At 38.7% G+C, this 27,796-nt stretch overlaps 2 protein-coding genes across 3 annotated transcripts in view; both read left to right on the top strand.

The window, feature by feature from the left end:
* LOC117996392 (zinc finger protein 11) overlaps nt 1-15,353 on the top strand; it is a 47,239-nt gene extending 31,886 nt beyond the window's left edge. Inside the window, exons 2-6 of the mRNA XM_069509714.1 lie at nt 3,428-5,307; nt 5,863-6,357; nt 13,311-13,412; nt 13,831-13,987; nt 14,509-15,353. Of these exons, the coding sequence (XP_069365815.1) occupies nt 3,428-5,307; nt 5,863-6,357; nt 13,311-13,412; nt 13,831-13,987; nt 14,509-14,712 (2,838 nt within the window). The 3' untranslated portion in view covers nt 14,713-15,353. The remainder of the gene's footprint in view (nt 1-3,427; nt 5,308-5,862; nt 6,358-13,310; nt 13,413-13,830; nt 13,988-14,508) is intronic.
* A 385-nt stretch (nt 15,354-15,738) lies between these two features.
* LOC117996749 (ankyrin repeat domain-containing protein 29) overlaps nt 15,739-27,796 on the top strand; it is a 52,438-nt gene continuing 40,380 nt past the window's right edge. For both annotated transcript variants that reach the window (XM_069509732.1, XM_034984902.2), the window contains exon 1: nt 15,739-16,061. In XM_069509732.1, the coding sequence (XP_069365833.1) occupies nt 16,050-16,061 (12 nt within the window). In that variant the 5' untranslated portion in view covers nt 15,739-16,049. The remainder of the gene's footprint in view (nt 16,062-27,796) is intronic.

Raw genomic sequence — 27,796 nt, 5'->3', positions numbered from 1 at the left:
CTGACATGGCTAATATTCTTTAAAAAATCAGTTGCGCGATTCACGATGACCTCTGATTGGTTGACGCTCGCTCATCATTGGCTACAATGCATTGTTGCCTCAAGAATCGCACAAATTCAGCCAATCACAATAATTAAGATTGTAATAATGATTGATGCAAGTTTTACGAAATCGCCCTACAGGATCAGGTAGGTACGGTATGGCATCCATCTATGGATCTTTCTGATTCCAGTTACTCAGTAGAAGGTAAACATTTACATTCGAATACCTAATCTACGGTGTTCCCTAGACTTACATTAATTTCTTAGGACTTAAATTCATTTCTTTCTTAAAAACTCCTCTTACCTAAAAATTACAAGGTTTTACTTAAAAATTTCACTTTTTCACCTTTGATTATTATCACAAGGATAACGCGTAAATAATAATCATATTATGATTTACATATAAGTCGAGTAAATATTATATTCATCCCTGAAATTATTGCATTGCATAATAGAGTTCCCACGTCAAGGTACCTACGCGTACCTAAATACATTCAAACAAAACCATCAACAAGGAACAAAATTTCGTAAACATTCAGATTTTAGACGTCGCGGCGTCGCTCGCTAAATGTTTAGCTTCGGAATGTCAATTGTGAACGTAACGACTACGCATGAATCAATTTCCGATCCAATTCGCAAATCACTGTAGTGAAAGTGTACAGAGCACTTAGTGTCAGTTTTACAGTTTTCGAAAACGAAATTCGATCCATACATATAGTACGCGACAGGTAGAAATATCAATCGGGGAGGGAACGCCCCGCACACACGCACAACCCCCATGCTAACCCGGTGCCGGCGAGCGCGGGTGACGTGCAAGTATGCGTCGCCCTCCCCCACCTCATACCCCGATTGCCATATCAACCTGTCGCGGACTATAATACATCTGTATCTACAGAAGCCAGCGCCCGTAGCTAGAATTAAATAAGAAAAAAATAAGGTATTGAAAAGTTGATTACTTAAAAAGCAGCGATAGGGGGGCCTGGGGTTCGATTTCAGGCGCCCACCTCGGAGTTTTTGATTATGTGCGTTTTAGACAACTAAATAACACTTGCTTTTAACGGTGAAGAAAAACAACGAGATCAAACCTGCATACTTGAATGAGAATTGAACTCAGAGATGAGTCAAGTCTGTCAATTATGTACTTAGCCAGAGTGGTGGACCATGCCTAAAGCAAGCCTTATCATTCTAAGAGCAGACCTGGTCAGAGATGGTAATGAATGGGTAGAGTGCTAAAGACACATTAAAGAAACGTAAGATATTAGATACCTAGCTTATGATGAAGGGTGCTTTTGCGTAGACGAAGGTATAAGAAGCTTAGGTCCATTTTACGCTCATAATATGTAACTCACGAAAACCATCAAAGTTTTCGAGATTTCAAATTGTACCTTACACTAGGCGCACCAGCAGTAGAGCAGTGTAGCGATGTAGTCGGACAGGTGAAGGGAGCATTATTAATGACCCTTTGATTCGCGCCTCGGAGGTGTCCTTCAGAATATGCCCTTCATATCGATGAAGGGGTTTTTAATAGAAGACATTGACTATCGATCTTATAGTAAAAATCCCTTTCACCGATAACACTTACACTGAAGGTCTTTCGCGTGTGGTCTTTGGGATTAAAACCGAGTCAGGCTCGCGCAACGAGGGTTCCGTACTTCAGTCTTACTTTTTCGACAATTTGCACGATAATTCAAAAACTATGATGCATAAAAATAAATTAAAACCTGTTTTAAAATGCACATGTGAAGACCTTTCATATGATACCCCACTTGATAGTTATCTTACTTCGAAAATTGAAAAGACTAATTTTTTGTTCAATACCACAATTTTTTGTGGTGTAACCGCAAATTCACGGTTTTCAGATTTTTCCCTTAATATCTGCTATAAGACCTATCTAGCTGCCATATTTCATGATTCTAGGTCAACGGGAAGTACACTGTAGGCTTCTTGACAGACAGACACAATAAAATGATCCTGAAAAGAGTTGCGACCAACATTGAAACAAGTTGCAGCAACTATGTTGCTCAACAATTATTCACGCTGAATACGCAGCTTAATTAAAACCACAGCATTAAAATATAATTTCCGTCGTATTGCAGCAATCCTCCATATTTATTCCCTGGCCTAGTTGACAACGCGAATCGCAATCACATTCCTATACAAGTTAGTTCTCTTTAAACTAATGCTAATGGAGTGATAGATAGCCTTATGCAAATGGCGGCTTATGGCGAAACAAAGTTTCACAGTAATGAGACGGTGAGTTGCATACATTATCGATCATCACGAAAACGCTAGGTATTCTCAACTAAACGGAGTTTATTGGTAGTACGCTCTAAACAAACGTGAAATTTTATAAATACAAATAGCGAGCAAACGAGCAGGCGAGTCATCTGACGTTAAGTGATTACCGCCGCCCATGAACATTTGCAGCACCAGAGGAACTGCCGATGCGTTGCCGGCCTCTCAGGAATTTATTGGTCCGCCGTGCCCCTTGAACAACCCCATGCACCATCGATAGGAGTTGGTTCCACAGTTTACATGTGTGGCTCTCATTTAAATACTAAGAAATCAAACTCAATGAAATTTTGTAGATACATTCTAAAAACTAATATCTAAGTCTGTAAGTTCCCAGATTTCTGTTAAAATATTTAGTTTCAAAGTTACATGGGCTCAAGGCAAGGATTTACATACAAATTTTTGCACGCGTGTAACGTTAAAACTAGATATGTTTACGGAAATCTGGCAAACCACAGACACAGATATTAGTTTCTTGAATATGTCTACAAAGTTTCATTGACTTTAGTTGCTAAAAATTCAAATGAGATTGAAACTACAATTGTATGGAGCGACTGACGCAGAGGCCTCTGTTAAAGGCTTGAATAATTCGCGTATTTAATGCCCCAGTTCGCTGACGACCTCCGAGACGTCACGGCTTAATATCTATGCACCACGCGATTAAGGAGTTCCTTCCACCCCGCGCGATGTCACCACCTTCACCACCCGAGCCCTGTCCCGCCCGGGCTATCAATCTTGCCGGTACATCAAGAGATTTATGCGCTTTGACTCTCAGATAATGTCTCAAGACACGCTGTACAATCTACTCCTTTCATCCGCAAGACATGTGGACGTTACATATAACCATGACATGCCAGAATCGTAATGCCAAATACCTACTTGCTGATCTAAGGTCTCTGCACTACAGTTCCTGAGGTTTTCTTTTTAGCAGTAGACTCCAAGTGGAACAATCATTACATTTATTATGTTTCTAATACATACCGCTAAGGTATAGAATACCAGAATTTACAGAACTTCTAAACGTCTCAAAAAGTTATGTGTGAAGACTATGATTAAAAAAGCCCCTTTTTAAGATTTTTCCTCCTATCTTTCAGATGCTGTCACACCATGACGACGATGATGACAGCCACCTTTGCATCAAGTGCAACGCAACCATCATTGGCCTCGACAACTATGTTAAACATAGAAAACAGAATTGTGGTAAACCCAAAAATGACCCAAAACCAGATCTACCGACCATCGATCCGTTGGAACCGTCATACAGCCTTGGTGCTGATGTCTTTTTCCAATCTCTGCAATTACAGAGCAGCGTTAAAAAATCTCCATTATCTCGACTCACTCCACCCACACAGACTTCTAAAGCTACCGATAAGAAACCCACACACGCAGTTGCATCAACATCTAGAGATATCCCAAGAATGAGTCCAATAGAAAGCAACCTGAGAGGAGAAGATTGGATCGGTGGACATAGTTTAAGAATAGGAAGCAACGAAGATAACCAGACTAAACTAATTAACGCTGTTGCAAGTATAAGTGGTTCGGTTAAAAAAGATCTTCCAAGTACCTCTTATAATATTAGCACGTATAATGACTATAAAGGTGATGACGAATCAGAAGAATCCGATGACTCTGAAGAGGATGAAGAAGAAGAAGTGCATGACGGGAAATGGAAACCATCACCGAATTACACAGGGGGTAAATGGCGACCCGCCTCTCCAGAACACGAAGATTGGGATATGAAAGACGAACAAGATCATGATCGTGATTATGACTATGATGCACCACCTCCCGAGCATACCAAAGGAAAATGGGTACCGGGTGCTAATGAAAAAACACAAATCATGCAAACTACCATCCAATCTAAAGGCTCCGTTCAGTACTGGTGCGGTCCATGCAACAGAAGATTAGGTTCTAGGACTATTTACGAGAAACATCTCATGTCAAACTTACATATGCGTAAAGTTCTTCCAGAACATGAACTAGAATTTTCAGGACATTTAGAACCTATACGGAACGTAGAAAAACGTTCGACACGCCCTTCCATTTTTGTTAACGAAAGTCCAAAATTGCAGCCACATAAAAAGAAGCAAAAATTAGAACCGAAAGTGATCAAAATCAAGAAAAAGAAGAGGAAACGCAAATCTTATTTCGTGCAATGCTCAGGATGCAAATCACGAGTACGGACGCACTTAATGGGAAAACACTTGATATCCCATTATCATTTCAGAAAAGCTACTGATATAAAAAGTGACGAGGACGATCGACAGCTGATTCTCAACAATATAGAAGCCATAGTACATCAAGCTCCCTTTCAATGCAGTCCATGCAAGTTCTATGCGAACTGGCTTTCAACTTTCATGCAACACTGGTATTCTCAAGAGCATGAACTCACAGTTTCTACGATAGAGGGTAGATATTGGTGCTCGTTTTGCAAGTTCGAGTGTGACACGTCACAAGAAATGCTGAATCACATGTCGAATTCAGAACACAGCGAAGTTGTTGCAGTTATAAACAGATCCATGCCTATAATTATAAGGAAGAAGACAGTTTTAACTTGCGCGACGTGCGATAAAGAATTTCGTTATAACATGGAGATTAAACGACATTGCCTGAAAGCTGGTCACGATCTAGCTATAACAGCTACTGATAATTACCAAGAATTACACAGGTGCCAACATTGCAAAGAAAAATTTAAATCCTCTGTTACGTTGGCAGCACATTTAAAATCAAGACACAAGCAGAAGGCATTTTTTTGTCTCGTCTGTTCAAAGATTTTTGCTACGTCGGACGAAGCCAAGCGACATCGGCAGACTTCAGAGCACAGGATTCGCAGGAAAGAGAATATGAGTCAAAGAGGAGTCGACACTAAGGATTTGAGTAAAAAATGTCCTTATTGTACTGAAAAAGTTATCTTGAAAAATATCCTGGAACTCAAAGATCACATTAGGCGAGTCCATCCAAACATTAAGAAAAAGTAAGCAGAGTATCTAATTTATCACTATCCATATTATAAATGCGAAAGTGTGTTTGTTTGTTGGTTTGTTGGTTTGTCCTTCAATCACGTCGCAACGGAGCAACGAATGGACGTGATTTTTTCATGGGTATAGTTAAAGAACCTAGAAAAGACCTAGGGTTAGAAAAGACCTGGAGAGTGACCTAGGCTACTTTTTATACCGGAAAGTCAAATAGTTTCCACGTTACTATTTAAAACCTAAATCCAAGCGGACGAAGTCGCGGGCATCATCTAGTAATTAACTAATTGTTCGAAGATTAATTTATGTAAAACTAGCTTAAGCCCGCGACTTCATCCACGTGGACTACACAAATTTCAAACCCCTATTTCATCCCCTTTCTTAACGGATGTCTACGGCATAATAGCTATCTGTACCTATCCCAATGTCCATTGACAGTAGTCTGAGCTCGATCTAGTATAGTTTAGCTGTGCGTTGATAGATCAATCAGTCAGTCAGTAAGTCAGGCCCATTTATTTTTCCAATTTATTAGTAAGTCAAATCTATTTCTTTTTCAGATGTCCCAAATGTGGGAAATCATTCATCTTTTCTCAAGAAGTGAGTCGACATATTCGAGACAACGCTTGCACATTCCAAAAGGCAGAGATACCAAACGCCTCCATCCTCTGGAACTGCAGCCAGTGCATCTTCACCACCGACTCTCAAGCCGAGTGCTTCTTCCACGAAGTTCTTCATACTGAAGTCATCACTGAAACGAAAAGTGATGGAAAGAATAAAACAGTTCAGAAATACTCGTGTCCGATTTGCTCGAAGAGTTTCAAGAAGGCATCCCTTCGATTACATTTAAGACAGCACACTTTTGAAAGGCCGTTCATATGCTCGATTTGTGGAGCGAATTTCACACGTCAATCTAGTCTGGCGAATCATTCAAAGAGTGATCATGGAGGGTTAGACTCTCGGGTTCCGAAGTTAACTCCGCTGGATGTCAGGATGACCAAAATGACTGAGGAGACCTTGGAATGTACCAAATGCAAGAAGAATTTTCGAGACAGGTAAGTCTCTTTTAGCGTTGAAAAAGGACCCCGGATGGGTTCGAAACTAGTCGGGCTAACGTCGACGAAATAGTTAAGTAAGAAAAGCCGGTTTGTCATACAGGTACAGTACGCGGCTGAAAGTAATGAACATCGACCTTTAGAAGGAGATAGCAAATTTGTAGAGCACTGTTTCTGTTGTTGAGACCGACAAAACGTCCTATAGGTATGAGTGACAGAGACAACGCTCTACAAAACCGAAATGGAAAACTCTAAAGGCCGATGTACGTTGTACAAATGGCACGATGTAGAAAGGGCATTAGTGTTAGATTTAGGTAAGTTTAATGGATTAAGAAATTTTGCCATTCTATCTATCGATGGAGTCTATATTAGGTATAATCAATACCCATATTATTATAAATGTGAAAGTGTGTTTGTTTGTTGGTTTTGTTGGTTTCTTGGTTTATCCTTCAATCACGTCGCAATGGAGCAACGGATTGACGTAATATTTTGCATGGGCATAATATGTAGAGACAAACCAACAAACAAACACACTTTCGCAATTATCATACTTATGAGCAGTGATTTCAAAAAGTTACGAATTTCTTTTAGATACTTTACAGCAATTTATTGAGTTTAAAGATCTATTTTTGAATATGACAAATCGACTCCCTTTGTTTTGTATAATTTCTCCTCTCGAATTTTGTTATGATTTGTGTACACGTCACAGCGAGACTGATGAGTACAGTTTAATTGAGATTTACACCGTTTACACGACACGTTATGAGCATTAATAATGTCGCGAGAAGGAGGACACGATAAAAATATAACTGGACTAACAGTTAGCGCGCACCACGGTCAATTTCCGTGCGTTTTTCCCCGCTATATCTGTGAACTATAGAACCGCAAGACGTCAGGCGAGTTTCCATCCTTATGTCGTCGACATCCCATCTACACGCACGAAACGTTTTGCGTCATCATTCCTCATACGCATGGCTAAGGCTTGGAATACTCTTCCACGATTTGTGTTTCCTACCAATTACAACCCTGGTATCTTTAAGATAAGAGTGAATAGGCATCTTCTAGGTAAACGCTTCCCATCATAGGCCACATCATCACTTTCCATCAGGTGTGATTGTGGTCAAGCGTTTACCTATTAAGAATAAAATAAAAAAAATAAAACCATACTTAGTCCGCGACAAGTCAAGATGGCAATCGGGGTACGAGGCGGGAGGATGCTCTGAACACCCGCACGTCACCCACCTCGCACCGGGTTAGCGCGAAGGCTGAGCGGGTATACGGGGCGTTCCCTCCCCGATTGCCATCTCGACCTTTCGCGTAGTAAGTATACACAGAAACGCGCGTACGTCGGAATTAATTCCGCACCGGATTTTAATTGATTTAAATTAAAATTCTACGGATTTTAAAACGCACCGCAACTCGCCGCACCGCAGTGCGCACTCTCCCTAACCAAGTTTATTTATATTTAACGCGTGATGTAAAATAAATAAATAAATTGAAAGCTCAGATTTGTCAAAGCAAAGTGAATAAACTATGCGATTTGGCCTTAGAGTAAGAATCATATTTGCTCTGAGGATTTGGCACTATTGGACCATACTAAGCCGTGACAGCCTAGTGGTTAAGACGTCCGCCTCCTTCTTTCTCCTTCTTTCTTACTTCGCACTTATACTTAATACGTTTCCGTCTGTTGTGCGTGCATTGCCCCTCCCCGCCGAAGTCTTCACTCCAGCCATCCAAGCTCGCTCCAGAAGCCGAGTAGACCGCCCAGGTTGCCGAGTTTTAAGCAATTCAATCTTACTGGATTTAACGGTGAAAGAAAACATCGTGAGAAGACCTTCACGCCTGAGAATTCTCCATAATGTTCTCAAATGTGTGAAGTCTACCAATCCGCACTTGACCGGGCGGCGAATGAGGTCTATGGCCAAACCTTTCTTATTCTTCGAGGAGACCCGTTCTCAATAGTGAGACAGCGATGGATTGATGTAATAATGGGAAACGTGGGGCGAAAGAGAAAGCTGTGATTATCACATAGCGAACCTATGAATTATCACATAGTTGAACATTGACATGAACACCAATGGTAAGTTGCGGTAATAATTATTGCCACATTGTAGGCAAACTACTGTACTAACCAATATCTATTGGCTAGTTTACAACTAAATTACCTAGCCACTGATATACGAAAAAGGCCTGCAAAAGTGATTGCAATCGTCACATTGTAGCTGTCAAACTTCAGACGGTGAGGTTGCAACAGATCACAACACGTGTGTACAATAAAATCAAATGTCAACCGATCTCTTTGAGTTGCACTAATATTTCGATCTGGCATAGTTCTGGGCATCCGGAGGGCATTTACACGAATTTATCGCTGTGCGTATAAAAACATCATCGCTGGCAACACTTGCTTTCGATGCAGCGTCTTAGAGCGGCCACACACTACACTCGCTGCTTGATTCTTGAAACCGTTACGACTGACTGCTTTAAACTGCGACTGCATCGCATCATTCTTGTCAACCGATAGATGTCCACAGCTGGGTATACGTCTCTTGTAGGGACTTCCACATGACATAAATGTTGCGCACTTTATTTATTATTTATTTTATTTATTAGGAACACACACTATACATTAATTTAACACAAACTACGACACTTATAGACAAACACAGGCTGATAAATGTATCTATAAAATGTGTACACAGCATTTGCAAAATATCTAGACAAATAAAAAGAATAACTAACTACTTAACTAAACAAATTAATAATTAAGTTACTTAGGAGATGAATTTGAATCCAGAGGCTCCCTACTGCTCGTTTGATGTCCTCTGTCCTCTTTGTGAGGACATCCAACGCTGGGCTTTCTGATGCCAGGACGCCATTTTAGCACCTTGAGACTCCAATGTCTATCGGTTTTAACTATGTACATATCAAGCTGCATCAATCATTGCTAAAATCTCAATCGTTGTGATTATTCTATGGCGGAGTATGGTATTCTTGCTGCGACAACGCATTTTAGCCAATAGAATGGTGCAGGAGAATCATCACATGTATGAGCAGTAGAAAGTAGAAACTGATTGATTGATTGACTATAATATAACTGCATTTGTTTTTTCAACTGTAGAAGCAGTTGAAGGTGCCTGTTCCAGCATTTGACTTTGACTGCTCAAGTGTTAAGTTGTTGAACTGCTCAAGCTGCCCGTGTGCGGCCGCTCTTAGCACACGTATCAAAGACCGAAGCAATATAATAATTTAATACTTCAGTATCAAAGAGGCGCGTCAAATTATGAATGTTTCCCGATATTTGTGAAGGAGTAGTGTGACGGCTGACACGGCCGCATCCGCCGCGCCTTAGTGCCACCAATTGATGCGGACATCGCCGCGCGGTGATGCGCCGGCTATTTTTGTTGCGTGTCCACAAAGCGATTATTTATTATCACAAGCAGATTACTGATGTCATATCGCACATATACAACTGTGATAAACGTCGAATATTTCAGAAAGTGCGTGTAATTTTACATACAAATAAATTCTGCAGTAAGTAGGTATTGCCGGATGCTTTATTGTAAACAGTGCAAGGTAGAAAAAAAGCAGTAGGTAATCAAAAACAAAAAAAATCGCGCACGCTGCGCTTGCGCTTTTATTTCTTATAGGTACTTACCTACATATCGGGTATCGGGCTAAATTTTTTGCTCATGGGAGGATTCGGGCAAAAGGCCCTGATAGCCTTTATTCTCTCTGGGGTGCAAGTTATCTCTGTACTAAACAGATGATGCACTTCTTCGGCGTGAATTTAAATTTCTAAAAATCTTGTGGGAACTCTTTGATTTTCCGGGATAAAAAGTAGCCTATGGTACACCTACTTCCCTGAGATGTAAGTTATCTTTGTTGTACCTACTTTTCACCAAAATTGGTTAAACAGATGAGCCGTTACAAGCTTTTGCATTTAAAGCTTATATTTAGGTTCATATATTATATGTAGATATGAGTGCATACCTAGGCATCAGCTTCTAGGCAAGCGTGCTCCAATCTAGACCTCATCATTGCTTTTTAAGAAGCGATGCCCGCAGCGCAAACTTCTGCCAGTCTTTATTTGGAAATCGCATAACGCAGACGTGCCCGCCGCTGTGCACGTCTGCGTTATCACCGCCACTCTTCCTGCCTCGCATCTCTATGAACAACATCGTATATTGCCATATGTTTGTGATTACGCCTGCGATGCTAAGTGCCGCTTCACGCGCCGCCTCACCGTAAACAAAAAAAAAACGTACGACGCGCCGCAGACGCCACGCTACACGCGACGCGCGACGCCCCGCGTCTCCGTAAACGAGGCCTTAGAGTTCTAGATCTTTAAACTTCAACACATAACTGTGTCCGCAAGTCGGCAGTCTGGCATGAATCAAGTGTCGCCGCCATTACAGAAGTTAGATCGCAAACAGCGCCCTCCTGCGGCCATTGAGGCGCGCTGATGATCCAACTTGCGCCGTAGCTTACGCGTTATTGCGCCGCGCTGCATTAATGCACTAGCAGAGCCTTAAGTTGATGTCAATGGCCTTAGTGTTGCCAGTTCTAATGTTATTATCTTCCTACTTCCTATTCCATTGTCGAAAATGTTTTGTTTCTGTAATATTGTCCCTATAATAGGTAATGTTATGTCTATCAAGCCAAGCAAAACTCATAACCGAAAGTCTGGCAGTCTGGCATTCAGAATCAAATGTCAGTCGGTATATGGTATAACTGTGTCCGCAAGTTGGCAGTCTGGCATGAATCAAGTGTAAATCAGCTTAACTCAAAAAAAAACTGAGACCTGGGCGTGTTTAGATTTTTGGAACCCTTGTTTTTAAGTGCTTTATTTTTAAGTTTACAAAATTAAAATTATCACCACTTATCAAACCTACAATAGCACCTACCTACTTGAATAAAATATGATTTGAATCTTTGATTCTTTAAAATTTGTGTAGTCTATACGTTGGAAGTCGCGGGCAGAAGCTAGTGTATATCTATATATATAAAATTCAAAGTCTTGACTGACTGACTGACATATTATATATCAACGCACAGCCTAAACCGCTGGTCCTAAAGACATGAAATTTGGCGGTCTATTTTTTGTAAAGAGTAGGTATCCACTAAGAAAGGATTTTTCGAAATTCCACCCCTAAGTGGGTTAAATGGGGGATGGAAGTTTGTATGAAAGTCCGTCATTTTTCAAGTTATTTGCATGAAAATTGGTATTTGGGTTCTCGGTCACATATGAAGAAATACGTGTTTCAGGATTTTTGGAAAATTCGCCCATAAGGGTGATAAAATAGGGGATGAATGTTTGTATGGGAAAGTTTTAATTATTGATATAATTAAAACTTGAAATTTGGAAAGTAGGTTTTTCTTTAGGCTAGGTGTCAGCTAAGAAACGACTATGAGAAAATTCCCCCCCTAAAGGGATGTTGGAAGGTTAAATGTGTTATTCGGTGCTGTTCAGGGTGCGCGTCCTGATGTTATAATGTTTGTTTCTGAAAAAAATGCCATTTGTTTCCTGTAGGCCACGCGGGCGAAGCCGCGAGCATCAGCTAGTAGTTAAAATAAAATAGATACTACACTCCGTTCACTATAAAGTTAACGGAACGGAGTGTAGTAAGGGAACGTCCGTCGGCCCGTCTGTCACATTCCGGCGTCTGAGAAAATTCCTGTCTCGAGCCGGCTCTGCAGTCCGGCTGAAAATTATGTAATTACCAACTCAGACTATTTATTGCCTGTTTACTAGATTAACTTACCGAGTGGGAACCGCGATAGCTCAGTGGTTTGGTTAGCGGAACCTTCCAGGTGGGCGTCTGTACAAATCCTTGGCACCTTCGAGTTTTCCATAAATATCATCATTATTTATAGGTTTTTAGGGTTCCGTACCTCAAAAGGAAAAACGGAACTCTTATAGGATCACTTTGTTGTCTGTTTGTCTGTCTGTCTGTCTGTCAAGAAACCTACAGGGTACTTCCCGTTGACCTAGAATCATGAAATTTGGCAGGTAGGTAGATCTTATAGCTGAAATTTGGGGAAAAATCTGAAAACCATGAATTTAGGGTTAGATCACACAACAAAAATTAAATTGTGGTCATGAACTAATAATTAGTATTTTCAACTTTCGAAGTGAGTGACTATATCAAGTGGGGTATCATATCTTTGAAAGGTCTTCACCTGTACATTCTAAAACAGATTTTTATTTATTTTATGCATCATAGTTTTTGAATTATCGTGCAAAATGTCGAAAAAATACGACTGTAGTACGGAACCCTCATTGCGCGAGCCTGACTCGTACTTGGCCGGTTTTTTCTACAAAGCTGTGATAGACTACTTAGTGGTTTCGACGGCCCGGAAAACCCCGGACCCCACGACTGACTCCGAGACGTCATTACCACTAGGCTATGACTACTGTTTATCTATACTATAATCTATATCTATATCTTCTATACTATTATATAAAGAGGTAATGTCGTTAAGTTTGTTTGTAGGGGGTAATCTTTGGAACTACTGAACCGATTTTAAAAATTCTTTCACCAGTAGAAAGCTACATTATTCCTGAGTGGCATAGGCTATATTATAATACACACGCGGGCGAAGCCGCGGGGATCAGCTAGTACTTAGATAAAAATTAAACTGACATGTCTAAATATTTCTTACCTTTTTGACATTATCATCACCACTTTTTTCGGTTCCATCATCACTACCCATAAATTATAGTAAATGCGAAAGTGTGTTTGTTTGTTGGTTTGTCCTTCAATCACGTCGCAATGGAGCAATGGATTGACGTGATTTTTGCATAGGTATAGTAAAAGACCTGGAGAGTGACATTATGCTACTTTATCCCGGAAAATTAAAGAGTTCCCACGTGATTTAAAACCTAAATCCACGCGGATGAAGTCGCGGGCATCAGCTAGTACATCATAATGCAATGGTAGTCATGTTTCCAGCCTCGAATTAACTGAACACACCACCGCGTGCGAGGCAGAAGAGAGGCGCTGCCTCCACGACCAGTGTTCCTACATCGCGTCCACTCCCGCACAACTAAAGAGGTGAGTACTTATCTACCAAGGACCTAATGACTAAAAAAAAATTGTTTATAGTAATAATAATATATTATATATTTCTCTATTTTATTTAGTTTTCAAGACTTCATTGAAAGATGAAAAAAAAACAATTTTTAGGTTATGTACTTTTAAAGTCAGTGACATCTATGGTAAGCTTGTTGAACTACTATACAATGAATCTACTTCACATAGGTTTGCCAGATGGATTGCACTGTGTGCTTACGTAGTACAACTTATTTTATAAGCGATCACCAGATGGCGCTACATGTACCTACTAACATTATTTTTGTCAGTCCGTCAAAATTGTCCGTTATTTTTGGTAGGTACTTGTAAAAAGCTTTATACTTTTAAAAGATTTTTTAAATGTAGTTTTTATTCAATTATTTAATTATTATTTTTACAGACACCGTCGAACGCACGGGGAACGTAAAAAGCAGTACGAGTGTCAGACTTGTGGCTTCACCACGGACCAGGCGAGTCACATGAAGAGGCACCTCGTATGTCATGAGGGAATCAAGCCGTATGCTTGTCCACACTGCGAGTTCACTTGTGGGAGTTTGGTGAGTATTACTGCGCTATCTACTTTCATACTAGCTAGCATATTTTGACAGCAAGTAATTAAAATAAACTCAACTCATACTTTAGCTAAACTTCAGCTTTAATTCTTAACAACTAAACGCCAATCTTTTCTGCTTCGAATCAAAAATCTTTAAAGTCCGTAATAATGACTCCTCATACACCATTTTAATTTTATGGGCTCAATGGGTTAACTGTCATGTCAAAAGTACGTTTTGCCATTGACTAAAAAATCCTGTGAAAAAATCGTACTTTTGACGTGAAATTTGACACATAAAGTTATACTTTCCTTGCCCGTCATTTTCCCTGTATTTTCACATTCCAAATTCAAAAAGAGGTAGGTGGCTATCCTGGCGCGTGGCGAAAATCGGAACTAACGTTACCGTCAAGTGTCCCCTTTGTTCTTGTTTGAATATTCTAAGCCTTTGTTCTACAACAGTGCCCCCCTGTCAATGTCACTCAAGTGCCAAGAGAGCCTTGTCGCACTGTAGTGGTAATATTGCAGGAGAACTTGCGCAAGCACGTGCTGCGCAGCGGCCGACACCTCGGCCTGCCGCTCTACCGCTGCCGCGTCGCGTCGTGCAGCTACCACACCGACCGCGCCGCTGCGTTGCGCGCGCACCTCGTCGCCGCGCACCCTGACTCCTACGACACCAAGAGCGCTCTACATGCTGTCAAGCGACACCTGATGAAGGAGGCACCAGTTTAAATTGGCTGTGGTTGACAGACAGACATCATATGAGTCACAGGGAGCCGCTGGATACAGACGACGCCAGACCGTGGCGTGTGAAGTCCCCACAAGAGATCTATGACCAGCAGTAGACGTCTGTTGGTTGACGAGGATGATGATGATGATGATGATGATGCTGATGAGACAGACAGACACAAATAGACGCATAAGTGATCTTATAAGGATTCCGTTTTTTTCATTTGGAAGTACGGAAATCTAAAATGAAACGTTTACTCTATGGCACTAACTACTTCGTACTTTCAAAACACCTCGATAAAAGATAGTGACCTTCAAATCAGCTGTTCTATCTGGCGGCCATTTGAAATATGGAAGTAATTAGTAACGTTGACCTGGCCGCTTTGTCTACTTATTTTGATTTTTATTTTTGACTCCTGTCGTACAACGATGCCTAGGTACGAGGCGGCGGCCGAAGAACTCGCCGAATAATAAGTAGCCAACTACTGTAATAAATTATCACTGCTTCAATTCTACTTACTATACCTACCTACTGGTAGTTTGACACGAGTAGATATCCCTACCTACTCTGCGGTTTAAAGTTCCAAAATAATTATCATACCTGCATAAATAATTATAATAATTGAAATAATAATTTGTTGCGAAATGTCTATAGATACTTAATACATAATGTATTTTTGAAAAGCTGTTTTTATTGCACCGATTTTATCCTATCCCAGACCAATAGGCAGTTTTGAATACAGCGCCATCTGTTGTAACTCTTTGAACCTAAGCTTTCACTCTACACACATAGATGGCGTTACTTAAACATTTCACTCTACGACAACAGATGACGCTACTGCAAAAGTTTGTACTGTAAGCAAACTTTATAACTTCTTGATCAAATTTTCATTCATGATTGTTTATTTTTGATATTAATTTTAAATCACTTTAATTTTGTTTTATAAACAAGTTAAAGTAAAAATTTATAATAGCAAGTAGCAACACCAAATCTAAATAATATGTCAATGTCAAACCGATAACCGAACGGTCGCGGTTCGCGGCGGGCGCGCGAATTGAGGGAAAATATCGTGCGACTTGCGCTGTGTGCTCGTATTTCATTACGGAAAAATAAAATAATCCGAGGACCTTCGAGTTCGATCGTAAACCACGCGACAATAATTTTATACAGGATCTGAATGAAGTAATCTTCGAAATTTAAAATTACGTAATAACTTTGAGGTGCGTTAGTTTGTGGTGTGAAAATAAACAATAATTTTGCTGTGCAAAAACAATATTTATTTCATCGAATGATGACTGTTTATTCCTGGGTTGTATAGGCTTACATCGATTGATATAAAATGTCGTTAAAGGTAAGTTTAAACCAATAAAATTACTATTATATTATGTTGCGGGTATGTTTTATAATATTTTAAAATATTGTTTCTTATCCGTACTGCTTTGCATTTTATGACTGTGAATTTATGATACGACTCATGTGTTCAGCAGAGGTGCAGATTTGCATAAATGTTCATACAAAATGTAAATACTAAATTCTGAATTAGAAGAATATATTGCTTTTATTATTTACCTACTTACCATGTAGGTACCGTGTATTTTTAGCGAAATAACTGTTTTTTTCTGGAAGATTAAAAGTTGCCCCACATGTTCTAGAGAAAAATTAAAAATCCTCATATACCTACCTGTCTACTAGCCTACATATACCTAATATTATCAGGATTGTTTTATTAAGTAAGAGGTGGTTATTTTAGGAAGTAGGTAAAAATATTTTAGATTTTAAAAATGTCAATGATGTGTACCTACCTACTTAAATACGTCATTTTTTTAAATTATTGAAACAATGATAAGCTTATGTAAAAGCCTGTTAATAAAAGATTAAAAAAAAATAATGATATTAAGCTTATTATGTGCATTACTTATCTTAAACAGGTCAAGGATTTGTGGCTGTTTTTTAAATTAAAGATGTAATGTACCTAAGTACCTACCTACAATAATTACATATTAAATTGAAGTGAAGCCTATAATTAGGTAACCATAAATTTACTTACTCTAGCAGCAATGCATTTATCTACTTAAAAATTGACCTGCATCACAGACTAACAGCAAAATTAAAAATATTTTATTTTTGCCTCCTCATTTCTAATTCGAACCGCTAAGATTTGGAACACCCTTCCAGCATCAGTTTTCCCCTCCAATAATACCTTCAAGTCAAGAGTGAATAGGCAGCTTCTAGGCAAGCACACTCCATCTTAGGCTGCATCATCACTCACCACCGGGTCTGATTGCAGCCAAGCGCTAGTCTATAAATTAAAAAAAAATAAAAATTAAACTTTTCACATCGTCTCAGGTTTTAGATTATGCTCCTGTACACAACTGTTTATACTATAAGTGCTTGTTATCTTTAAGTAAATAATGATTTATGGATTATAGAGTTTAATATAAAGCTCCAACTTACTTTGCAACTTATCAGCTATGTGTGTTTTTAGGGTTCCGTACCTCAAAAGGAAAAAATGAACTCTTATTTGTTGTCTGTCTGTCTGTCCATCTGTTGTGTATGTCAAGAAAACCTAGGTACTTCTCGTTGACCTAGAATCATGAAAGGCGCAGATTTTTATTTATTTTTAACCGATTTCAAAAGAGGAGGAGGTTCTCAATTCTTCGGAATCTTTTTTTTGTGCATAATAGTTTTTGATTTGTCGTGCAAAATGTCGACAAAATACGGCTGTAGTATGGAACCCTCGGTGCACGAGTCTGACTCTAACTCCATTCCAGTTTGGACTTATAGGTCATCCAGTTTTTATATCACTAATAATAATTAATTCAGGACCATACTTTCCCACAGCTCAAAAACACATTGGCTAAATTCCTGGTAATATTAATAGGTCATATTATACGTTTTTGTCATGTTCTCCAACAGGCCAATAAATTCCTGGCATCCAGTTTTTTCCACCATTAAACCTTATACAGGCTGTCGGCGGTCGGCGAGGGTGGCGCCATATTAGCCCAACCTGTTATAGAACCAGTCTAAAGTCTGATACTGCATTGCAAAATTGTCTAGAAACTGTAGATGCTTGCGAATTCATTCGTGTGGATTTAGGTTTTTAAAAATCACTCTTTGATTTTCCAGGATAAAAGTATCCTATGTCTGTATCCAGTACATATGCAAGCTATCTCTGTACCAAATTACCGCGCCTTATCCGCATGGATTTAGGTTTTGATTTTAAACAATTCCGTAGGAACTCTTTGATGTCCCTGTACTAAGATGTAGGTACCTACCAATGTCAGTTAGTTAATTCCACCATAACTTCTAAATGCCTGAACAGATCTGGATGTATGCGGTATTGTTAGAATCCTTACATCATTCCGAGTGACACTGGCTATAATTTTTTTTAAGTATTTCAATATGGCGGCTGTATTTTACTTTTTAGTTCTTCTTAACAGAGTAGTCTTTTTTCTAAATTTTATAATTGCGGCTTGTAGAATCATCTTCTTCTATATATATAAAAGGAAAAGGTGACTGACTGACTGACTGACTGACTGACTGACTGACTGACTGACTGATCTATCAACGCACAGCTCAAACTACTGGACGGATTGGGCTGAAATTTGGCATGCAGATAGGTATTATGACGTAGGCATCCGCTAAGAAAGGATTTTTGAAAATTCAACTCCTAAGGGGGTGAAATAGGGGTTTGAAATTTTGTAGTCCACGCGGACGAAGTCGCGAACATAAGCTAGTTATATATAAAATTCAAAGTCCTGACTGACTGACCGACTGACTGACTGATATATCAACGCACAGCCTAAACAGCCTATAGAGACATAAAATTTTGAAAGTGTGTTCTTTGTAGTAAAGAGTAGGTATCCACTAAGAAATTATTTTTCGAAATTCCACCCCTAAGTGGGTTAAATAGGGGATGAAAGTTTGTATGAAAGTCCGTAATTTTGCATGAAAATTGGTATTTTGGGTTCTCAAATGAAGAAATACGTGTTCCAGGATTTTTGGAAATTTAACCCCCACCTTGATTTTCTAAATACCACCCGAGCGAAGCCGGGGCGGGTCAGCTAGTCACTTATAAGCGCTTGGATAATATCGAGGTCGAAAGCTCAGAGCGAATTCTATTTCACTTGGAATTAGCAGACACGTTTGGTACAAATCAAGTACCTACAGTTGAGTTGAGCACCGCGCCTAATCGTGTGACCGCGCGGCGAGGCGAGGTGGCGAGGTGGCGAGGTGGCGAGGTGGCGAGGCGCGAGGGTGCAGCGGTGCCATATTTAGCGACGACCTGCACCAAACCAGTCCGGCTCTCAGTCACTGAACCGCGACATCCTTCCAGATGAAGGACACTTTATAAAGCTCGTTGGAATGCCTAGCCTGGAATGAAGGACACTATATGAAACTGGCCCTTCAAAAACATAATAAATAAATGATCATTTCTAAAATTCACACTTTTTGAATTTTAAAGTTTTAAAGTGCAAAATTAACCTATATCCACCTTCCTTTTTTCCACGCATATGCAAACTGTGGAACCAACTCCCATCGGCGGTGTTCCCCTAGATTACAACATGGGGTTATTCAAGGGGCGGACCAACAAATTCCTAAAAGGCCGGCAACGTATCGGCGGTTCCTCTGGTGCTGCAAATGTTCATGGGCAGTGGTAATCACTTAACATCAGGTGACTCGCCTGCTCGTTTGCTCGCTATCTCTTTAAAAAAAAAGTTTTTTACTTCCAATTTCGTATCTTCCAATGGTCTTGTGTATATTTGAATGGTTTTCATGACTAGCTGACGCCCGCGACTTTGTCCGCGTGGATTTAGGTAAAATCTCGTAGGAGCTAATAAAAAAAATAATAAATAAAAAATAAAAAAAAATAGCATCTATCTCTGTATAAAATAGACGATTCCCGCAACTTCTTAAACGTGAATTTAGGTTTTTGAAAAATCCCATAGGAACTCTTTGATTTTCCGGGAAAAAAAGTCTATGTTCATCCCCGAGAAATGGGCCGTGAAAACCAGTAGACTGAAAGACAAACACACTTTCGCATAGTATGGATACTGTTCTTTTATATCTTTTATGTTAAGAGTTTCCCTGAGGGATAAAATCCGAAATGAGGAGATCCGCAGTAGAATTAAGGTCACTGACATAGCCCAAATTATTAGCAAGCTGAAGTGGCAGTGGGCAGGTCATGCCTGTCGTAGAGGCGATGGCCGTTGGAGCCGGAAAGTCCTGAGTGGAGACAGCGTTTAGCAAGCGTAGTGTGGGACGCCCTCCAGCACGATGGACCGACGATATAAAGAGGCTGACGGGAAGTGGTTGGATGAGGAAGGCTGAGGACCGAGTGTGGTGACACTCGTTAGGGAAGGCCAATGTTCAAACAGGTGGATGTCCACAGGCTGATGATGATGATGATGATATCTTTTATGGATTAGAAGAAGATGTATGAGTCATGATTGTTAAGAAGAAAGCTAATGGACGGTCAGTGTTTGTAATGCCGTCACTTACCGGATCCGAGAACGCGCTCCGATGATGGGGGCCCCCAAGATGCGCTGGTAAGGTCCAGGGTTGATGATCTGGTCGATGGTTGATGAACTTCGCGTCTAAAGTTTTGCTTTTTTTTTTGATGATAGCCGTTAGAGGCTTGTGTTTGATGTGTGTCACGCGTTCTCGCGAAGCGTTCGCGGTATGTGTCAACTTCGAGTTCGACTGACAGCTGTAGTGTTGCCGTTTTTGTAAGCGGCCACATAGGTAAACCCCGACCGATTGTAATAGAATAGAATAGAATAGAATAGAATGTTTTTTTATTCATGTAAACTTTTTAAAAGTGCTTATGAATAGTCAGGTAGTTTTAATTTACCACTGGTTCGGAATGCCGTTCCTACCGAGAAGAACCAGCAAGAAACTCGGCGGTTGCTCTTTTTAATTTTTCAATTTACAATGTTATTATACCGTACTATACAAGCCATTGCAGCCCCGTGCATTGCTGGAGCGAGTCAAATCCAAGCTTTTTATCGTTTACATAGTCTGCGACTGTATAATATGCTTTTTTTAGGAGCATACTTTTAACACATTTTTTAAACTTGTGTAAAGGCAAGTCTAAAATTGGTTGTGGAATTTTATTATAAAATATTACACTTTTATAATAAAAATAAGTCTACGAATTTGGAAAAGACGCTGGTTTGTGCTATTATAAATATATCAAAAGTACGGAACAATTATGAACGCTCATGTATTGTGAAAGTATTACAAAGACGTGACAGAGATCGTACACAGAAGCGTCATTACTGTGACCTCCACTTGACTCTGCTTACGTTTTCATTGTTTTGTAAACAACGCAACCGGCAACGACATTGCACAACACAACAGAAATCTACAGAGAACTCGAATTTTTTTTTTTTTAAATTTATTATCAAATAAAAATACATACAAATAAAAGCTTAAACTAAAAACACCGAAAAAACCACAGAGGTTTGTCCTCGGTGCCTATCTGCAACGAAGATACCTATTAACTAATTACTTAAAAGAAATAATATAATAATCGAGATCATAATGGCATAACTACTGTTTTGTAGACCCCCTATAAGTTTTATAGCATCTCACCGATTTTTAACCGACTTCAAAAAAAGGAGGAGGTTCTCAATTCGTCGGAATCTTTTTTTTTTTTTTTTTTTTTTTTTTTTTTTTTTTTTTTTTTTTTTTTTTTTTATGTATGTTCCCCGATTACTCAAAGACGCCTGGATCGATTTTGAAAATTCTTTTTTTGTTTGAAAGAGTATACTTCAAAGTTGGTCCCATATAAATTTGGTGAAGATCGGATGAACATCTTCGAAGATAGATACTGGAACTCCTCAACGGATAAGAGTAAATTGCTCGCGATCAGTGTAATAGCTTAGTAAACAGTAGATTTTTAACCAGTCATAGCATAATTCCATGGGACCACTAAAAATTGTGAAATAAAATTTTTTTACAAAAAAAAATAAAAACCGACTTCGATACACAAACACTAAAAATTGAAAATAATTTAATTTATTACCGAATATATTATGTATACAAGAGTTAATATAGTTCCATAATAATATTTTTTGGGGTCGAAGTCGGTTTTTATTTTTTTTGTAAAAATTTTTCGTTATACTTACTACTATTTCTTATTTCTCCGCCTCTTATTTGTCCCATTCCATTTAGGGTTAGCCTCCCTGGGTTGTTCCTCTCCTCTCGACATTGAACACGAGTTATGTGGATCCCGATCTTCATCTCCCTCGTGGTTTAGTAGGGTGGTTCACTACTTTATGATGAATGCGAAGACTATCACATAAGGATAGTCATTGCTTCTTCGCATGATATGCCCGTACCATCGTAGCCTTTTGATTATGTCGCTTAGCAAAAATTTTGTTTCGATTTCTTCGCCCGACCCTGCCTAGATTAAACTCTGAAATAATTGTTGTCAATTTTTTCTTTGTCTTAAGTTATTCAATCCCTTGCAATATCCTTTGTATAAAATTCTTAGATCTCACGAGTTTCAAAATCAGCCAATAAATAGGATAAACAAAATACCCATTCAATTATTTCTCAATCATTTCTCGGCCATTTTCTTCAGTCGGACACCGTTATAGGTCGATCTAAATATATTCACCCACGTTCATTGAAATGCAAAATGTCTAAAATTGTTCATCCCACGTCTGCCAGCCTCCCCAGACGCTATCTCGGACACGGCACCGTTAGCGAGATATTCCTAACATCAATAAATGTGCTTACAAGAGAAAATTGATATTACCTTCATATGGCTGGAAATGTTTGTTGATATTAACTTCATGTGATTGGAAATTGTTTGCACAAATAATATGTTGTTCCCAAGAATTTATTTTCCTTTATCCATATGCTCGTTAATTCATGAAGATCGAGGGTTAAAATATTATTGTAAGCGATTTGACAGACTTTCTAACGGCCGAAATTAATAATACTCTCCATTATCTGCCGATAAGTTACTTTACTTGCCTTCCGACAAAAGACCATGCAATTTTTGACAAATATGTAACAAATAGATAATGCCTGCGACTTCGTCCGCGTGGATTTGGGATGTTTACAATCCCGTTTAATATTCCCCGATAAAAAGTAGCATATTCCTTCCCCGGGATGTAAGCTAACTCTGTACCAAATTTCATCAAAATCCGTTAACTGTTAGGCCGTGAAAAGCTAGCAGACACACTTTTGCATTTATTATAGTATGGATAACCTATTGATAGATAACCATAACAGATTAATTGATTTATTATTTCGGCCGTAAAACAATTTGGTAAAAAAGGTAACTCGTTTGAAGGTTTGAGGTTGCACTATTTAATTTTAATAAAAAATAAAAAATAAAAAGATTCCGACGAATTGAGAACCTCCTCCTTTTTTTGAAGTCGGTTAAAAATAGAATGATGTTTTCCTGTCTCGAAAGATATTAATAATAAAAATACAAACACCATTTCAAAGATGCATCACACATTTAATGGTTCCCAAACTTTGACGATTCTAAAAACTATATAAAACTATTTGAACGAAGTGTGGATTTGGAATTAGTTTGTCAGAAAATTAGTTTAGTCCGTGGTAGTTATCAGATTTGTTTTAAAAGGATTATTATATTTTATATGGCCTCGTGTGGCTAACTGGCTAGACAGTAGACAAGCAGGCTAGATCGTTACGTTCGCCATACCGTTGCCTCTACTAAAATATCGGCAATACGGTACTATAATTTTTATCCATAACCTTGTGCCTTCCCACGAATGAAAATTGTTCCATAAATCCATCGATATACCTAAATGACAAGATATGGTCAAGCGAACAAAATTTTTCACGGTTTAGAAACCAAATATATCAACGCCACCTCTTAGATACTAATGAACGACCCGTTTGAAATCCAGACGTCACTGAGGTTGCATTGGTGCATAAGCACCACTGAGTCGGTGCCATTTTGTTTGTTCAATAACCCTGTCCATACGAAGTAATATATAAGTCAATGCATAAATCCGGTTGTTCCATAAATCCTGTAAAGTCGCCTATAAAATTGCAACGAATTTGCAGTTGTGCATTATGGAGTCTGCATCTCCTGAGGATGCTTCGGTGTCGGAGTGAATGTGAAATCTATGTTGGGTGTGTTCTAGAAGGGTGTGTATTGCTTGCTTTATCTGCTTCTTTATATAGTAACTAGTGGGAAGACGCGTGGTGCATATTATCATGATCCTGACTCCAATAGTAATCTTCGTCCACGAAAAAATAAACTTTTCGTGGTCCCACATCATCGCACTGTTGCTAGATCTATGTCACCTATACCCCGTTCATTAGCATCGTTCAACGCGCTTTTGGACAATAATGCTCAATGGGACCCATTTAATGATGAGTCTATAATACTGGTTCGGGAGTTACTGAAGTACGCTGAGAGCATTGCATGAATATGTCATTCAATGTTCTCAGCGTACATATTCAAAATCCTTTGATCTTTTATCGTTTTGTATTTTATGTCTTTTTTCTTGTACCTTTATTTGTATTTAAATTTATTATTAATTATCTAGTTAGTGTAAGTGGCATTGCCGTTCTAATAAGATATTTAAAAAAAAATGATGTGATATTTAGTAAACATATTATTATTAGTCCTGAACACTTTTTTGTGATGTTAGGCTAAAAATTCACGGTTTTCTGATTTTTTCCCTTTACTTGTGCTGTAAGACATTGCTACCTGTAAAATTTCATGATTCTAGATCAACGGGAAGTACCCTATAGGTTTTGATTCCGTTGACGTTTCTTGACAGACACGACAGACAGACGGACAACAACGAAGTGACCCTATAAGGGTTTTTTTTCCTTTTGAGGTACGGCTACGGAATGCTAAAAATTATAACCGAGTGAAAGAGACTAACAGAACGTTTGATGATATAAGTCCCGCAAATGCTGCTAATGCGCGTGGCCGCCATTTTAGTGACGTCAGCACTAGACTGAAGTTTCGAGCTGATGGTTTATTTAGGGTTCCGTACCTCAAAAGGAAAAACGAAACCCTTATAGGATCACTTTGTTGTCTGTCTGTCTGTCTGTCAAGAAACCTACAGGGTACTTCCCGTTGACCTAGAATCATGAAATTTGGCAGGTAGGTAGATCTTATAGCTGGACATTTGGGGAAAAAATCTGAAAACCGTGAATTTGTGGTTAGATCACACAAAAAAAATTAAATTGTAGTCATGAACTAATAATTAGTATTTTCAACTTTTGAAGTAAGTGACTATATCAAGTGGGGTATCATATGAAAGGTCTTCACCTGCACATTCTAAAACAGATTTTTATTTATTTTTATGAATCATAGTTTATGAATTATCGTGCAAAATGTCGAAAAAATACGACTGTAGTACGGCACCCTCATTGCGCGAGCCTGACTCGCACTTGGCCGGTTTTTTTTTTAACTTAAATATACGTCAAATGACGTAATTTCGATGTTAATGAGACATGGTTCCAGCGCGATAGCAGTTTGCGGGGCTTATAGAACATTCTAGTCCCATAATGTGCCAAATAAAGTCACGTCCGAGCATGAGCTTATTTAGAGAGAAATCGCATAACCATCATCGTTCCATACCACAGATACCGACGCGTATGAAGAACGGCCAATTGGGGTCGGACATATGTGTCAAAATCGTTCACAGCGAATGCTGTTACAGCTTCTCTCCCTATACACGGAGACGGAATGTCTTGGACCATTCTTGGACGTGACATTTCTGTCATACCAGCTGCGCGATTGCGGTAGAATGACAGCTACAATGTCACGATCGCAATCACCTCTTGATTGGTTGACGCTCGTTCACTATTGGCTACAATGCATTGTTGCAACGAGCATCGCACAAATTCAATCAATCACAACAATTGAGATTGTAATAATGATTGATGCAGGTTTTACGAAATCGCCCTACTGATGGTCTCACGAGCCATGAGAGGTATAAAGTACTGAATTGAAAAATTTGCTTCGTGTGAAAATGTTCAGTCTGCCTAAACTAAATAAGAGAAATGTACTATATCTATGTACAATAATGTACTATGTCTATGTACAATAAGTCTCGGTCGAAATAGCAATTAACTCATCTCCGCCTCGTCCTTCCAATATTACTCGTTACTTCAAATATTACTCGTTACTTCCAATATTACTCGTTACTTCCAATATTACTCGTTACTTCCAATATTACTCGTTACTTCCAATATTACTCGTTACTTCCAATATTACTCGTTACTTCCAATATTACTCGTTACTTCCAATATTACTCGTTACTTCCAATATTACTCGTTACTTCCAATATTACTCGTTACTTCAAATATTACTCGTTAGTTCCAATATTACTAAATCGCTTTATTTGCTGCCTGGACAGTAATGTACTATTAATCAGGTTAAACCCTCATAGCAGTTAAAATTAAACACCAGTGTTAAGTATTTTTACAAGTTTTTCTTAATGCTAGGTAAATAATTAATTAGATACTTAAAATTATTACAGTAAAGATTATTTACATTAACATGAGGTTTTTAGTATATTTTATGTTCTGCGTGTCCATCGACTTAGGCCTCCTCTAAATTTTTCCAAATGGTTCTATTTCTGGCTTACCTTGTCATACTGCTACATAATAAGCAATAGGTTACTTGTACCTCAATAGTCAATACCTAACTGAATAGTTGAATACAGTCCGTATTAGCAAACACTCGTAATTAGCGTATGACCTCTGACAGGTGACAATTGTCTTGTCTCCGTAACAATATCTTGTTGCGAAGTCATGAGAACTGTGTTTATTGTAATAAAGCTACGTAAACGCCACTAACGTAAGGCAGTTATTGTTTCTTTTTTATCGATTTATTATCTTGCGAATACCACCTGCCTTTATGCTTTTATGTTAGAACTTATGTGGTAGCCTAGAAAAATAATTATAATTAAAAAATATTCTATTCTATGCTAAAAAATATAATATAGTCCGTTATAAAATGACTCCTCACTCGACATTTTAACTCTATGGTTCAAATGTAATGTCAAAAGTACGGGCCCACCTTCGGTTAAAAAGGGCGCGTGAAAAATCATTTTTTACGCATTATACAATAGAATATCTTTTTATTATTTAGGTAGATATATACCTACTTCAGTAACTCCAGAACCAAAGTTTTCACCCATCTTTGAGGGTATCGATCCCATTCAACAGTATTGTCTTTTGTCATCCTTATTAATATTATAAATGCGAAAGTGTGTGTAGGTCTGTTCGTTACCTTTTCACCATTGTTGGTCTTTAAATCGATATTTTTGTAAGTATCTATTCTAGTAATTTTTGCAAGCAAAATTTTGTGTTATCGTCTAAATATTCCACTGGTTGGGATCCAGTTTCTGGTATTCAACTGGTTGGGAGATTGTGTAAATAAATAAAAATTAGCGCAGTAGTTAACTAGCAATTTACTAGTACGGTAGTCATAATATCTCTCAATCATAGAAATGATGACGTAATTGCTCAACTGTGTCTAATTTGCGGTAATCATGTTAACGGCCGAACGCACCAAACCGGTTAGTTTACTGTTTTAGCATCTATAGACGTTCCAACTTCGTAGTCGGACGACCGACTTGTTCGCTCATCTATATGGTCAAACCTAGTTACCCATCAGAGATATATTTTCGTCAAAAATTCCTACCTGCTTAAAGACCAAAGTATTCGAACAGTGCATATTGCCAGTAATGTTAATATATGGATTCAAGAATTCCTCTATAAATTGGCTGTCTAGTTAGCCCAACGACTAATGGTCTCACCACAAAAACAACAAAATTTAAACTAACGTTAATTAATAATAACGAGCATTCATGAGCTACATAGGTTTAAATTTTGTTCTAACCGTTTAAAGTTTGAGTGATTTTGTAAAGTGGTGATAGTAAAAAGAATACCCGGCTGAGTTTGTTGTGGACTGTTCTCAGACCTAAAACTAAAGATACGAGGGTTCCAAACGCGCCCAACGTTTGAACTTTGAACCCTCGTAGCTTTAGTTTTTAAGTACGTATTAATTATCATCACTTTAATATCATCTTACAAATTAACAATTTTGACCATCAGTAAGCG

This window comes from Maniola hyperantus, chromosome 3, assembly GCF_902806685.2.
Source record: "Maniola hyperantus chromosome 3, iAphHyp1.2, whole genome shotgun sequence".
NCBI lineage: Eukaryota > Metazoa > Arthropoda > Insecta > Lepidoptera > Nymphalidae > Maniola > Maniola hyperantus.
The sequence above is the reverse complement of the archived record's forward strand: the minus strand, read 5'-3'. Positions and strand labels throughout refer to the sequence as shown.